Source organism: Vigna angularis, chromosome 3 (genome assembly GCF_016808095.1).
Source record: "Vigna angularis cultivar LongXiaoDou No.4 chromosome 3, ASM1680809v1, whole genome shotgun sequence".
NCBI classification, from domain to species: Eukaryota; Viridiplantae; Streptophyta; class Magnoliopsida; order Fabales; family Fabaceae; genus Vigna; species Vigna angularis.
In genome coordinates, this window is record NC_068972.1 from 24,388,176 (window position 1) to 24,402,830 (window position 14,655).

General features: G+C 35.5%; 1 protein-coding gene across 1 annotated transcript; it reads left to right on the forward strand.

The window, feature by feature from the left end:
* Positions 1-1,085: 1,085 nt before the first annotated feature.
* LOC128195829 (uncharacterized) lies at positions 1,086-4,924 on the forward strand. The gene is made up of 6 exons (XM_052874519.1): positions 1,086-1,193; positions 2,941-3,166; positions 3,241-3,688; positions 3,801-3,995; positions 4,113-4,158; positions 4,241-4,924. The coding sequence occupies exons 1-6, from the start codon at positions 1,086-1,088 to the stop codon at positions 4,922-4,924; spliced, it is 1,707 nt and encodes a 568-aa protein (XP_052730479.1).
* Positions 4,925-14,655: the final 9,731 nt, after the last annotated feature.

Sequence of the window (14,655 nt, forward strand, 5' to 3'; positions counted from 1 at the left end):
TTGCGAGGATGGATTTGCGATTCAAACGGTGTTCGGTTGCAGTGATTTGCGACGACGGAAAAGCATGTAAATGTAGTGATTTGCGCTGATTTTCACTTTTTGAGCATCTCGCAAATGAGCAAAGATTTGCGATGATTTGTAGTGAAAACTCGTATCTGCCCCTGTGCTTTTACAATAATTCACGTAGACGTATCATCGTATTAGGTTTAAATATTTTTACTCCTTTCAACCAATTGCACTGTGCTATCACGAGGGATATTATTGTGGCTTGCCATGTGAGGAGGTTCGACTGTCTAGAGGCACGATTTTGCAGCATTGGATAGCAGTAGAGTGTCCTAGCGAGATTCCCTGGTTGAGACAACCATTCACTGCAAAGGAAAGATTCCTATTTGAAATTCAAAAAGCAAGTCTGACCATTAACACCATTAATAAGAGGTTGTTGGTAGATAAGTTATTAACTGTGAGAGTGTGAGACTGTCTATACTTAGCCGAGCTTTTGCGCCAGTCAAAGTTAGATGAATGGTGAAGTTTGTAACTGAGAGTGAGGAGTTCTGCAAAACTTGAGGTGAGGTGTAGCAACTATGGAGAACTTGAGGTGAGGTAATGTTTGTGGCACATTTACGTGGTTGTTGCAGGTTGAAGACCTCTGGAAGTGGTGAAGACGAAGACGGGGGTATGTGGAGGAGGAAGAAGGCGGTTGATGATGACCACGACACTGGATGAAGAAGACGAAGTCGGAGGATGAAGGCGGTTGATGATGAGGGCTGTAGCGTATGAAGAAGATGTTTGTGTATCCGGATCTAATGTTCGTGTATCCGGATCGAGGCATACGAAGGTTATGCTGTGTAGGTGTATCCGGTTATGTTTTTATTGTATCCGGATCCATTAATAAATGAGGGTGGTGTGCGGGTTCGTTGCTGGTTGTTTCGATGAGAGGTGTGTGTTGCGATTCGAAAAACCGGTTCCCATAGCTGGAACAGTGCCTCCGTCGCCATAGTCGAAGGTGCAGAAGCTTGTAAGAGGCCGTCCATGGTGTGATGCTGTTGTGATGTTGGTGGCGTGGGTGTGGAACGTTTTCGTCCGCCATGGAATGCTGTGTGATGCTTGACGACAGGGGCGTAGAGGATGCAGGTCTGTTGTTACCACCAGCATTGGATGGAGAGATGTGGACTAAACGACGACGACGGAGACTAGTAAGATGAATGGCATGGAGAAGAGTATGAAGGGTTGAGTAGTGGAGGAAATGTGGTCGTCCTGGAATGCAAGGTACGAGTATTGAGGAAGCAATGATATAGTGAGGTTGATGGGGATGGATGGAGGTGGCATAAGGTGGAGAACGACAGTTGTGTTTTGGGTGAAGGGCAACGTTGAGCAGTGTATTTCGGCGTTGTGGTTGGCCGGATATTGCTTTCCAATAAAGTGTACATGCAGGAGGAATGACATAGGGGAGATAAGTTGTTTTTGGAAATGAACTTTCATGGCAGCAGGCTTAACCATTTGTATCTGTTTGCAGGTTTTTGTTACAACATCATATATTTGGGAAGCAACGGACCTAAAGTATTTGACGAAGGTGGAGTGAGCGATTAGTAAGATGTCCAGGTTAGGCATCTATATTGTGTGCAATTGTTTTGACTTTGATTGTTAAAGAAAATCTAGTTGTTTAGAATGTATAGCTTAGTACTGAGGTTTGTCTTATACTATGATTAGAGGTCCATAATTAGTGGTTGCATGTAACAAATTTTAAAGCATTCAATGATTGAGGTTGCTAAATTGGTGTGTTGAGTCACTGTGTCCACTTTCTTGAAGTCGCAAGTAGTGTGAATAAGAGAAGGTAGATATTTGACAAATAATTTCATTATTTTCAAGTAATACATGATATAGGATATTGATCTATTTTTTCAACAGGTTTGGTTTGCAATTGTGAGTTATTTATTTGAATACTTACATTTCAAATAAGTATCTTATTTGGGATATAACCGTGAGTGCGTTGTCAATCTTCCTTCGTATCTCGGATCAAATCTCTAATTAACGCTTCCAAAGTTTCTTCAAGAGGTATGTTTCATATAACTATATTTAATTATTATGCATGACTGTGGTATATTTGCTGAATAAGTATCTTGTATTTTGGTTAATTATATTATATGAATGCATGAAGATTGTTATTTAGGATATGATGATATGAACATATGAATTTAATGATATTGTTTATTCTAGTTGTATGTATAAAGTTCATAAATTGTATGTATTTTGGTAAGTAAATATAGATGGATGAAGAATTAGATTTATCAAATCTGGACCGTGAAGATATAGATGATGACGTGGTTGGTGTAGACTTCAAAATTATCGCAATGATACGTCAACAATTACAAATAACCACTTCATTGGGTGCTTTAACAATGCTATGCATTGTTGGACACGCGTTGAGTATCTTGAATAAGTACTCTAGTGATTGCAGTACTGTAATGAATTACCTATCAGACAGAGACCGTCGTAGGGCTCAATTAATGTCATATCTTGTGCATACTAATCGATGTCGCGACATTATTAGGATGGATCCAGAGGCATTTATTAATCTTTGTGATAGACTACGATCAACTAAGTTGGTTAAGGACACCATTCGGTCGACAGTGGAGCAACAAGTTGCTCAATTTCTTCATATAATTGGCCATAATGTTAAGAATCGAAGTGTTGCATTTTTCTTTCATCGATCTGGATCGACGGTTAGCAGACACTTTCACAATGTGTTGGATGCTATCTTAACTTTGGAATCATAGTTTCTAATTCAACCGTCAGGAAATGAGGTTCATCCATATGTATTGAACAACAATCTATTTTATCCGTACTTTAAGGTACTCATTTGAACATATTTGTAGATGTTTTTTGATCAAAGGGTGTAAAGAAATTACGAGTTTTATAAACACTTTTTAAATGTATGTTTAGGATTGTTTAGGGGCCATAAACGATACTCATGTTCGTGTAAAGGTGTCAAGATGTGATGCTCCTAGATTTCGAGGAAGAAAAGATTGGCCAACAGAAAATGTGTTTGCGGCGTGTGATTTTGACATGAAATTCACATACGTTCTTGCTGGGTGGGAAGGCACTACATCTGATTCTAGAATTTTAAAAAATGCTCTTGATCGAGATGATCCGTTGGTTATCCCCCAAGGTGAGTGTGTTGATTGCGATGTTCAACATTTAATTTATTAGTTCCTAATTATCTGTATATGTTCAAAATTGTAGGCAAATACTATCTTGGTGATGCTGGATTTATGTTGAAAAGCACAATCTTGACACCATACAGAGGCGTAAGATATCATCTTAAAGAATATACACAAAGAGGACCACAAAACGCACGGGAGTTGTTTAATCATCGACATTCATCGTTGAGAAATGTTATTGAAAGAACTTTTGGTGTGTTGAAAAAAAGATTTCCTATCATTGCAAGTGGCACTGAACCGCACTATGATTTGGAGACAATGACCGACATCATACTAACTTGTTGTATCTTACACAACTTCCTTCGTGGCATGGATAACGATGACTCATTACTTGATGAAGTTGATAACGAGTTGAATGAAAGGGAAGACCATAATGTTTCTTCATCTCAAGTTAGAGAAGACGACCATACGATTGGTAGTAGTATAAGGGATTCTATAGCGGATCATATGTGGCGAGATTATCAAAACTCGTAGTTATTATATGTTATTGTGTTGCATGAGTATTTGATGTTATGTGTATGACAAGAACAAGCAATTAAGGATGTTTAATGTTAATTTATTACCATTTTGTTTATGAAATAGGTATAAAATGAACAGAGGTAAGGCAGCCGCCACTGAGTCCTCTGGTCCTACTAGAGAGTTCATGAAGTGGACAGAGGACATGGACGCACGTCTTCTACACTCTATGATTGAGGAATCACGAATCGGTAATAGGATTGACGGAAGTTGGACATCCCAAGCATATAGTAATATAGTTGATCATCTTCATAGCTCTGGGTATGTCGCAATTACCAAAAATAATGTTAAAAATCGTTAGAAAGTCTTGAAAGATAAATGGCACGAGGTACATGACATGTTTTCTGGATTGAGTGGATTTGCGTGGAACCCGGTTAGTATGACATTTCATGCTGAGGATGAAGTTTGGAGGGACCTGATTCAGGTATTTATCAAAATACTAACATTTTGGGGATCGTTATTATACATCATATGAACCAATGTGTTTGTTATGTTTGTTGTTTCAGTCGAGGCTAACGGCGGCAAAGTGGAGAGTTAATAGTATAAAACACTACGATTTAATGGTCGAGTTATGGGCAGCTGATCGAGCTACTGGGAGTGGTGTTCAGACTGCTCGTCAAGCACGTCGACAACGTGTTGGGCCTCGTGTCAATGTTGATTTGAATCAAAATATTGAGTACATTCCAGAACAGCCTGATTGGACGAGGTACAGAGACCCAACTCCACCATCACCTCCTCCATCTGTGGATGAATATAGTCTAGGACAGACTCAATCTGTGCCTTCCGTCCCATCCGGTGGAATTTCATCCTCACGAGGCTCGAAAAGGAAGGCACTTATGGTCGATGTTATTGATTCTCAGTTTGATAAGTTGACGACCAGCCTCGATGGTTTCGCAAATGTGCTTAGCTCATCAAATGTTCATTTCGGTCTGATCTCTGATGCAGTCGTGCGTCAAGTCTCAGCAATGGAAGATAGATATCAAATACTCCGTCGTAGCTCGACGTACACATACACAAAGGGTGACATTTATGAAATGTTGAGTGGTATGAACATTGTTGATGAAAACTTGCTTGACCAATGTTATGATTTCTTATGTGCAAACCCCACATGTACAAAGAGGTTGATGGGACTTCCACCACACAAGCGGTGGAATAAATTATGTAAAATGATCTCGGGAGGTGACTGTTAGGAAGTGTTATATGACTGTGATGTAATTATGACTTTTGGTTTTCCATCCATCAACAATTTATAAGTTATGGTTATGGTTACGATGTATGGTGTTTGTCCTTGGTTGTTGATATTTTTAAATATGAATAATTTCTTATAACTAACTTTGTTATTGTCTTCATTAATTCTTGTGTTCAAGAAATTGTCAAATGGCCTCATCATCAACCAAAAGGCCAAGAAAAAGTCGTAAGGGAAAAGAATCCCTCAATGAGGCAGAAGATGCAGCCCATGTCACACCATCTGTACAGGACCAATTAGATCAGCGTCGTTTCTTCACTAACAGCCATCAGATGGAAAACTATGCATCTGATTTCTATACAAGGAGTATTGTTGGTCCAAAGATAATGAATTTTGAATCATTTGCCGGTTCAGGGTTATTTTTCCAAAATCATCTTTTGTTTTAAGGGGTTGTCGAATTTCTTACATTGCAGGGACCCTACTATCCAGATTTAATCAAAGTATTTTATTCAAATCTGAAGATTTATGGAAATGGATATTTGATCAGTGAGGTAAACAAGAGAAGAATTAGATTGAAACCTGCTGATTGGTTGAATGTAGCTAAAATGAAGTATGATGGTCAGAAATTGTGTTTTTCAAATATCCCTGACGACTTCCCATATGACTGGGAGATGGCTTTAGCTACTATGGTTATTTGAATATTAATGATAGACTTCTACATTATGTTATTGTGCACATGTTGACTCCACGAGCAGCGAATTTTGCTAGGTTATTGCAGGAAGATATCTTTATGATATAGGTGCTTAAAAATAATATAGCTATTAATTGGCCTCATCACATCATGAACCATATGCTTAAATGCAAGGCCAGTGACACACCCCTACCATACGGTGTCCTTATCACACAAATCATGCAATATTGTGGAGTTCATGTTGATGCCGACGCCAACACTGATATTGCGACCCGACATCATTTTTCAATTACTTCTTTGAAGAGGTTAAATATCGTTAATGTCAACGGTGTTTGGCAACACGATATCGATGATGATGAAGAAGTAGAGCAACCAGACCATCAAGACAACCTTGTGCAACCTCCTCCACCTCTTTCAAATCCTAATATGATGACTCAAATGTGGGAAGGGGTACAAGACTTGCAACACAGAATGCAGGGTATGGAACAAATGCAGGTACGCGTTGAATGTATTGAAGATAACTTGGCAAACCTTTCCCTCGACATGAACCGCCAATTTGCTCACCTCAATCAGAATGTTAACTTGATTCTTCAGAATTTAGATCATTGAGTTAATTTATGTTCTGATAATGTATTACATGACTTTGTTTTGCTTAAATTGACTTATGTGTTTAAAATATTACATTACTTATTTTTCCAATTATTATCTTTCACATCAACTTCGGTAGTTTTTTTTATTGCCAAACCTTTCTGATCTGCAAATTAGATGGACTCTCAAATCATTGATGAAGTGCAAAAACAAATAAATCTATCAAGAAGACTATCTGCCGTTCTTGAACGACATACACAGGCCATGGAGCTTCGAATATCCCTGGTAAATGCTACGATTCAATCATCTAATCCAACTACAGAAGAAATTGAAAACTTGTTACCGACTATGAACATTGAAGATCATAATATATTCAGACAATGCTTCGATTTTTTATCTTCGCATCCATCCCATACAAGACGTCTAATAGGGATGTCAATACAATATCGTTTCAATACATTGCAACGATTCCTTGCTGAATCAACGTCATCATGAACTATTAAAAGAATATTTGTATTCTAACTTGTTGCAACTTTTTTTTAGGTCATGTAATATTATAACTTCCTACTTAATTATTTGTTTGTTTAATGTTAATCATTCGCACTTCCGTAAAAAATAAATTGATATCACTTCGTACTAAATTATATTACAACCAAGTACTACATTTTAAAATAATTTCTTTTTACTACATTATAACTTTTATAATTTTTCACCATTAATTTTATAAAATATTCATATTTTTTTTCTCTTCATAAACATTTTTACAATTAAATATAACATTACAAAATAACATTTTATAATACTTTTATACCTAGGGGCATTTTGGTAATCTTTATTTTCTACCAATTAAACTATTTTCTAAAATCTATCACATCAATCAAATCCTACACTAATTCTCACAAACTATACTTCCAAATCCATTTTCAATTAACCACAAATCCACTCAAAAAAACAACTAAAAAATTATCCTCAAATCTACTCAAATCCATTCAAATCATCTCTCACAAATCATCTCCCTCAAATATATTTTATAATACTTTTAGACCTAGGCACATTAGTCTCGTACACATTGTTGTACCTATGCATATATTTATGTTGTATCAACGAATGCCGACATATCATAAAAATAGATACAAATAAATTTAATGGCCTTGCACAATGTTTCATATCTTTCTGTCAAGAGTAGTTGGTAAGTAGCAGTAGCATCCTAATTCTGCACCCTCCTTCAATACTGTTAAATGAGACTTGATAAGTTACTTCAAATATTTTTATTGGATAAAACGTGCTCTTTTTTAAAATGAATTACATTTTGACCGCTTTCAAATATATATATATATATATATATATATATATATATATATATATATATATATGTATTTGTTTTAAAAAATAATTATATTTTAATTTTTTAAATGTTATTTTATAAAATAAGCTTATTAATAAATCTATAAATCGAATTATCAATGGTCTTATTCAATTGAAACCGAACAGCATTTTTTATAACAGAGAATATCATGTTGTAGAAAGCTTAGTTTCACATCACAGGCACTAATTGTATACTAACCTTCGATTAAGGAAAACATTTAGAAAAACGTCCTGGTAAAAGCACACCGAACGAAAATATGATGCACACTTATATAAGAAAATTGAATATTATATAAAGAAAAATATCTATAAATATATTGTTTTTGATTGAGATTGGGTTAATCTACATAATTTAATTGGATTCAAATATATCGTGTTAATCTCATCCATCACATGTCTCGTCATTAAGAAAATTTTCTACAAAAAGAAACTGTCTTGTTGGAAGTCTATTCTCCTCACAAGACAAGCTAGCTTTGGTTAGAAATGGAAGTTCCATACACGAGCAAAAATAGCTTTAGTTTGTGTTGGTGCTGCGTCATTAAAAAATTTTCCCATATGTAGAAGATACTACATATTTTCGTGATGGTTTTTGCTTCCATAGCTAAAATCTCGTACCCTTTCTCTTCTTTATAGTTTCTAAAGTAGTGAAAAGAAGATATAAATGGTCTCTCCCACTCAAACCATTGCCTATCTCAGGTAAAATTTCCTCTTCCATAATTCTTCCTCCCAACAACCTAAATCACTAACATCATATGATGGAGAGTTTTAGAATTCTATTGGACAAAGTAGCCGGATTTTTCTCACCTAACCATCAGGAAAATAGGAATACCTCCCCCATTTCTCAGTTTCCACCGAACTTGTTTTTCATACCTAATCTTCCACAATCAAGACACAAACTTCTATGTCACATTTTATTATTTGATGTTGTTTATATTTATCTTTACTTAATTGGGTGTTCTAATTTCATACTATTTTATTATTGGATATTATTTCTAACTATCTTTACTGGTAAGATATTTTTAATTTCATATTATTTAATTATTTGATATTATGGTTATTTCATGTTATGTAATTATAATTATAACTTTAAGGGAGTTGTGTGGAGATTATAATGGAACTAGTGTAGTAATTGATGAAGGAGAAAATATGAATGATGTAGACGGTAAGGTACTACTTAAAGTTTACTAGTGTAAAAAGAAAATATGAAAACAAAAATAGAAGAGGATGAAAACCAAAATCTCATCAATAATGTATAAAGATTTTGTCATTTATATTAATAGATATTAATAGAAAAGTAAAAGATTTTGTCACGTAAAGTTCATCTGATTAATAACATATCTAACATACTTTTATTTTATTACTTATTTTATAAACGTGAATATTTTTTTTTTTTGCTAAACATCACAACTATATTGCAGTTGTGATAATAGGAAAAGAGCTTAAGAATTTTAAGGAAGTTCTAAAGGATTCCAATTACATGTTGCAATGGCCAATGACATACGAGCCTTGAAAGACGATGGGACATGCGTTATGTATAAACTATCATACCAACCAAAATTAACACCAACACTATCATACCAACCGCATTCACAATGTTACTCTAAATTCACACAAGGAATCAAGCATCCTACCATTTATTCTTCTCAATCAAACACAATTAACACCAACAAGATCATTTTAGACATAGCCAACAGTATACAATAACATACATACCAGCAGTCACAATATCATACATTATAATCTAATTTAAAGGCAAACACTAGCTTCTCTTACCTCTCAAAGAAATTGTCCAACTATAAAAACGCTCCGTCGATTACTTGAACCGCAAGGAATACCTAGACGAACATACGAAACACCAAATTGGAAAAGGACAGAATCCTTAGAACTCTAGATCAACCAAGAACAAAGGAAGAAAAACAATTGATACATGCAAAACAGTTTTCTTTGCATGATAAGGACCGAAACTCACAGGTAAAAATGAGTAGAAATTTACTTGCTCTATGACAGAAATTGATCGGTTAGATTTGTAGACCTTGACGCTATGATTGTCTAGACACCTCCTAATCGTCAAAGAGATGAGTCAAGAGTTAGAACTCTTAGAGAAAAGGTAAAGAACTCTAGAAAAGTGGTTTCTATAGAGATGATAAGTTTTAAAATAATGAAACTCGTTTATAACACAACTATTTATAAATAAACCATTTATTACTAAAATAACCGAGTCTCACTATTTTTAAACTACCACCACTTCTAAAATACCATTTTCTTGGGTTTTACATTTTGCCTAACAAGAAAATTTTTCGTCCTAAAAAATTCACTTGTCAAATAGAAGGAACAACCTACTTTCCTTACATTCTCTATTACAACCACCTATTTGACATAGATACTACTCCACAACAACTTTACTGACATGAAAAACATTGTCTCTGTGTTAAAATGCTCTAGTGCTCAATAGTGTAGATTGGTATAGCCATTATTTTCAAAACAAAACTCAACCCCTAAACCTCAGATCTTAAGAACCTCTCTTCACATAATTAACCATATTGTGTCTACAACACTACCAACCCCACATCTATCCTCCGCTACTACTTATAAATCTCTTATAAAACTTTCGCTAGCCTTGACTTCATATCAACCCTAAACTGATGCTCTTTTACCTCCTCTTGCTTCCTCTAAGAACTACCATACCACTAACTTGATCACTACAACTTTTGATTTAATACCAACTGTTATGCTCTTGATCACCTTTAACCACACTCATTCTGAGGACTTCACATTGCTTTATTGATTTCCACTTTTGAGTAGCATAGTTTTTCAACTATACTATCCCATTACCAAAGTAAAAGTCTTCTCCATTGCAGTAACAAAACCAATTTGAGCACTCCATCATCACTTTGTTAACTCACTGAACTGAACCATATGCATTTCTTGACCCACTAGCATGTAAACATACTTAGATCTGTATCTTCCTCAACTTGATATCACTAGCTTTATCAGTACCAAGCCAACTTATGATACATCTCAAACTAGGATTGTCCAAACTGTCATTTCTCAACCATTTTGAGAAACACATTAGTCATAGTATTTCAACTATACTAATGAAATCTCTTTACAACTTCACTTCAGACTTCAGTCTTCATACTCTTCAACGAACTCTTACTTAATCCTTATCAAACCAAGAACTTGAATCTCCTCTTTGTTCAAACCATCTGTTAACACTTCCTTACCTCAAGATTGACACTACAACTCGAAACCATAACTCAACTTCTTTTCTTCATCCCATTGACCCACTTTCCTTGTTCAACATCTTATATCACTTTATCATTTCAAAGTTGACACTACAGCCTGAAATCGTAGGCTCACTTATCTTCTTTGCTCGATACTTATTTCTTCTATACCTAAACTCACTTCTGATTCTTGAAGATCACCAATCACTCCTAACTCATTCTCATATAACAACACCAATACTGTTTTAAAGAAACTCATCCCTCACAAACCACCAACCCATGATTAAGAAAGTTCTTCATACACACCACTTTCTGATAAGAACATGTCCACCCTCATCTGTTGCGCTACTCTGATTTCACATATTTCTTTACTCATCAGTTTACTGAAAGAATGCTCTCTTCATGCCAATTGTAACCCACTAAGATTCACCCCAGAAGAACCTTCTTCAAAACTGTTATGATCTTGCAAAAACTCTTATAATTATTCTCTTCTATGATAACCTTGTCATTCCATTTCCTCAACATTATTTCTACTCCTAGAAAATGTACATGCCCGAACTCAGTCCCGACTATTAAGACTTGTACCAGATTGTTCCAATTTGTCCTCTATTTCTCTTCTAAGATTCTTCAACCTTGTAGTTCTCCCAATGATTGAACTGAGTCCAAACTACCGTTGTTCTAACCAATCCACCGCCTGCCTCTTGCACTCTTTACACTTAACAAGAATTATCCCATTATGAACTATTAACATTGGGTTCTACTTTAGACACCAATGTAATAGTGAACCCCACCACTCTAATGTGAAAATTCTAGTACCTGTTTCAGAACACCAACCAAAAACTCTTACATCAAAAGACTATTCTTCACTTCCACACTTGTCCTAATTTTCTAACTTGATCCATGCCTGATGTATAACCATTAACTATTCTTCTTGAAAAACTACACTTCTCTTGAAGATCAAAAACCACCAGAAAAAGGATTGGAACACAACCAAACCATCCTTGCGATCACAGTCCTATCTTATAAAAGAAACAACTTCATCTTTCCTTCACTTGCGTATGCCAAACTTTCCTGATTTACATAACACTAATTCTCAACTATATCTTAATTCACCCTTGATGCATCACCACTGTTTTTCCTTTCTCAAAACTAGAAACACCTCTGAAAGACTAAAACTCCCTTAGAATAAGGCTTATAAACAACCTATTCTCTTAGAAGGTCAAGCTTCAAACCTACAAAGAAATTACTTCACATAAACCTCCAACTTAAGCACTTTGATCACCTCGTCAAATGCCACATGACATAGAAATCTTCATGGAACCCCTACCATAACATAAATTGTCAACTTACCCTCAAACTTTCTTCAAGAATTTACTTCTTCAACTCGAAACCACATAAGCACAAGGCTTGTCTTTGAACCTTTGAACCATAGCGTACCATCACCCATCAAGCAAACTTTCTGACCTACTCTGAATCCCACAGTTTCACTGTCTTCTATAACCCAACATCCAACAACTACTTCTCTCTTGATCAAACTCAGTCAGTCACTCAACACCACCACAAAACAATACCTGATGAAAATTGACTTAAACTCAATCTACATACTCACATCCCTGAACCTCTCAACCAACCCAACTCTTTGATCATCTCGATAATCACTTCAACAACTTACATTGTAGCCACTTCCATTTTATCTATTTCAAGACCTTTCTTCCCATTCCTCACACATTGTGCTCTTAATTCTCTTACATTACCTTTTCTTACAAAACTAACGTTCTGATGTACTACATCCTTCGGTGCTTGAAATCTTCCATCCCAACCGATGGTCAAACCTTTCTCTTATTCGAACCATTGATATAGAAACATCCTTCTAAACTTGACTCTGAATCATCCACTTGCTGAGAAAACTTAACCATCTCCTTCCGATTATTTACTTAACTTAAGACCCTTACAATATTCATTCTTCTTCAAAGACCTCATGTTCTCTCAACTTAAAAATTTTTCCTTCTACTAAGCTCTCCTGAAATCGGCTCTATGTGTTACACAACCGCTTCTCAAACTATTTTTCTTCTACTTCCGTTTTAGGTAATTCCTATTCCTTTCTTAACTTAAGCTTCAACACTTCCACCATTTTTCTTATTCAGATCTCAAACAATAAAATTTCATCATACATCACATTCTACACACACAATAAATATTCATCCTAAATATGTCACAGACTTAGACTTGACTATCCGAATACAGTATGAATGTCAAGCTACGGTGGTTCATGCACTTGTGGTGGCCTCCAACAATACCTATTCAAATCCATATACAAACACCAACCTATGCCATTCACAAGGTTCGCCCGTCAACATCCATATCCTTGACCGATGACCATACACTAGGACCTCCTACTACTCTCCACCCCATAATGATCCATCTCTACTTGAGATTGGGGTTATTGAGAGTGTCAGGATAAACCTCCGGATTAACTCTGGCCATTCATACAAACAACACTACAGGACACCACCATGTAACCTCTCCACGAGTCATGGAATTACGTCCATCAATACCATTCACATAATCAACCACATATTCATCATCATCATCATATATATAATCTTGTCTCCAATTCATACTACAAATCAATTCATACTCCACAATAAGTAATAGAAACTAATCATTTAAACACTCACATACAATGCACACACTTTAAGAAAATATATAAAAACCTAGTTGAAAATTAGATATTTTTGCTCCGCCACCAATTCTGCTTGCTCAGCTAAAAGTGTCTACCAGCCCATTCTCTTAGCCACCAAGACTCGCTGTGCGAAAACAGAAACAGTGAGCTTTGCTCACTCACCTCTCACTTAATGACAACTCTCGCTCAGCTAGAAGTGTTTTGCTCGCTCAGCAGACACATACTCGTTCAATGAGACTGCATAATTCTACAATATCAAATTTGTAGAATTTGCACCCCTCAACCCTTCATGACATATCATATGCATCTTTTCGAACTTCTAACACTCCTAAATTGTATTCTAAACTAGAATTGATTTAACTAATCATAATTAAACCAACCTAAACACATTTTAAATTGATTAATCACAAGATTTCAATCTAAACTTAATCAAAACCTCATTTTAGAGACCAAAAGTGAATTCTACAAGTTCTAGCTCACTTTTAAGTAACTTAAGAACTCTAACAAATAAGAAATGACTTACTAACCCACCCCAAACTTTCTATTTGAGCATAGAACCATGGATTCAAAATATCACTAGTCCAAACCCCCAAAAATGAATCTTAAAACTAACCAAAATAACACCAACTTACTATTAATTATTTCTAAACCAGATTTTAACACATTCACCACTTTAACAAGTCTTAAACAACACCAAACCAACCTTAGAAATTCATATAACTCCAACCAACCCCAATCTCACCGATTTACCCCTTGCAACCTCCATTTTAGACCAAAATTAACCTATAATTCTACGCACACCTATACTCTTAACCTTTCAACCCAAAATAACACCAACACGATCATACCAACTACATTCACAAGGTTACTCTAAATTCACACAAGGAATCAAGCATCCTACTATTTATTCTTCTCAATCAAACACAATTAACATCAACAAGATCATTTTAGACATAACCAACAATATACAAGAACATACATACTAGCAATCACAATATCATACATTATAATCCAATTTAAAGGCAAACACTAACTTCCCTTACCTCTCAAAGAAATTGTCCAACTCTAAAAACACTCCACCGATTACTTGAACCGCAAGGAATACCTAAACGAACCTACAAAACACCAAATTGGAAACGGACATAGTCCTTAGAACTCTAGATCAACCAAGAACAAAGGAATAA

Coding starts and splice junctions, on each gene's coding strand:
- LOC128195829 (XM_052874519.1), top strand. CDS start 1,086: ATGGAATGCTGTGTGATGCTTGACGACAGGGGCGTAGAGGATGCAGGT. Junction 1,194..2,940: donor AACGACGACGACGGAGACTA/GTAAGATGAATG, acceptor ATGTATGTTTAG/GATTGTTTAGGGGCCATAAA. Junction 3,167..3,240: donor TCCGTTGGTTATCCCCCAAG/GTGAGTGTGTTG, acceptor TCAAAATTGTAG/GCAAATACTATCTTGGTGAT.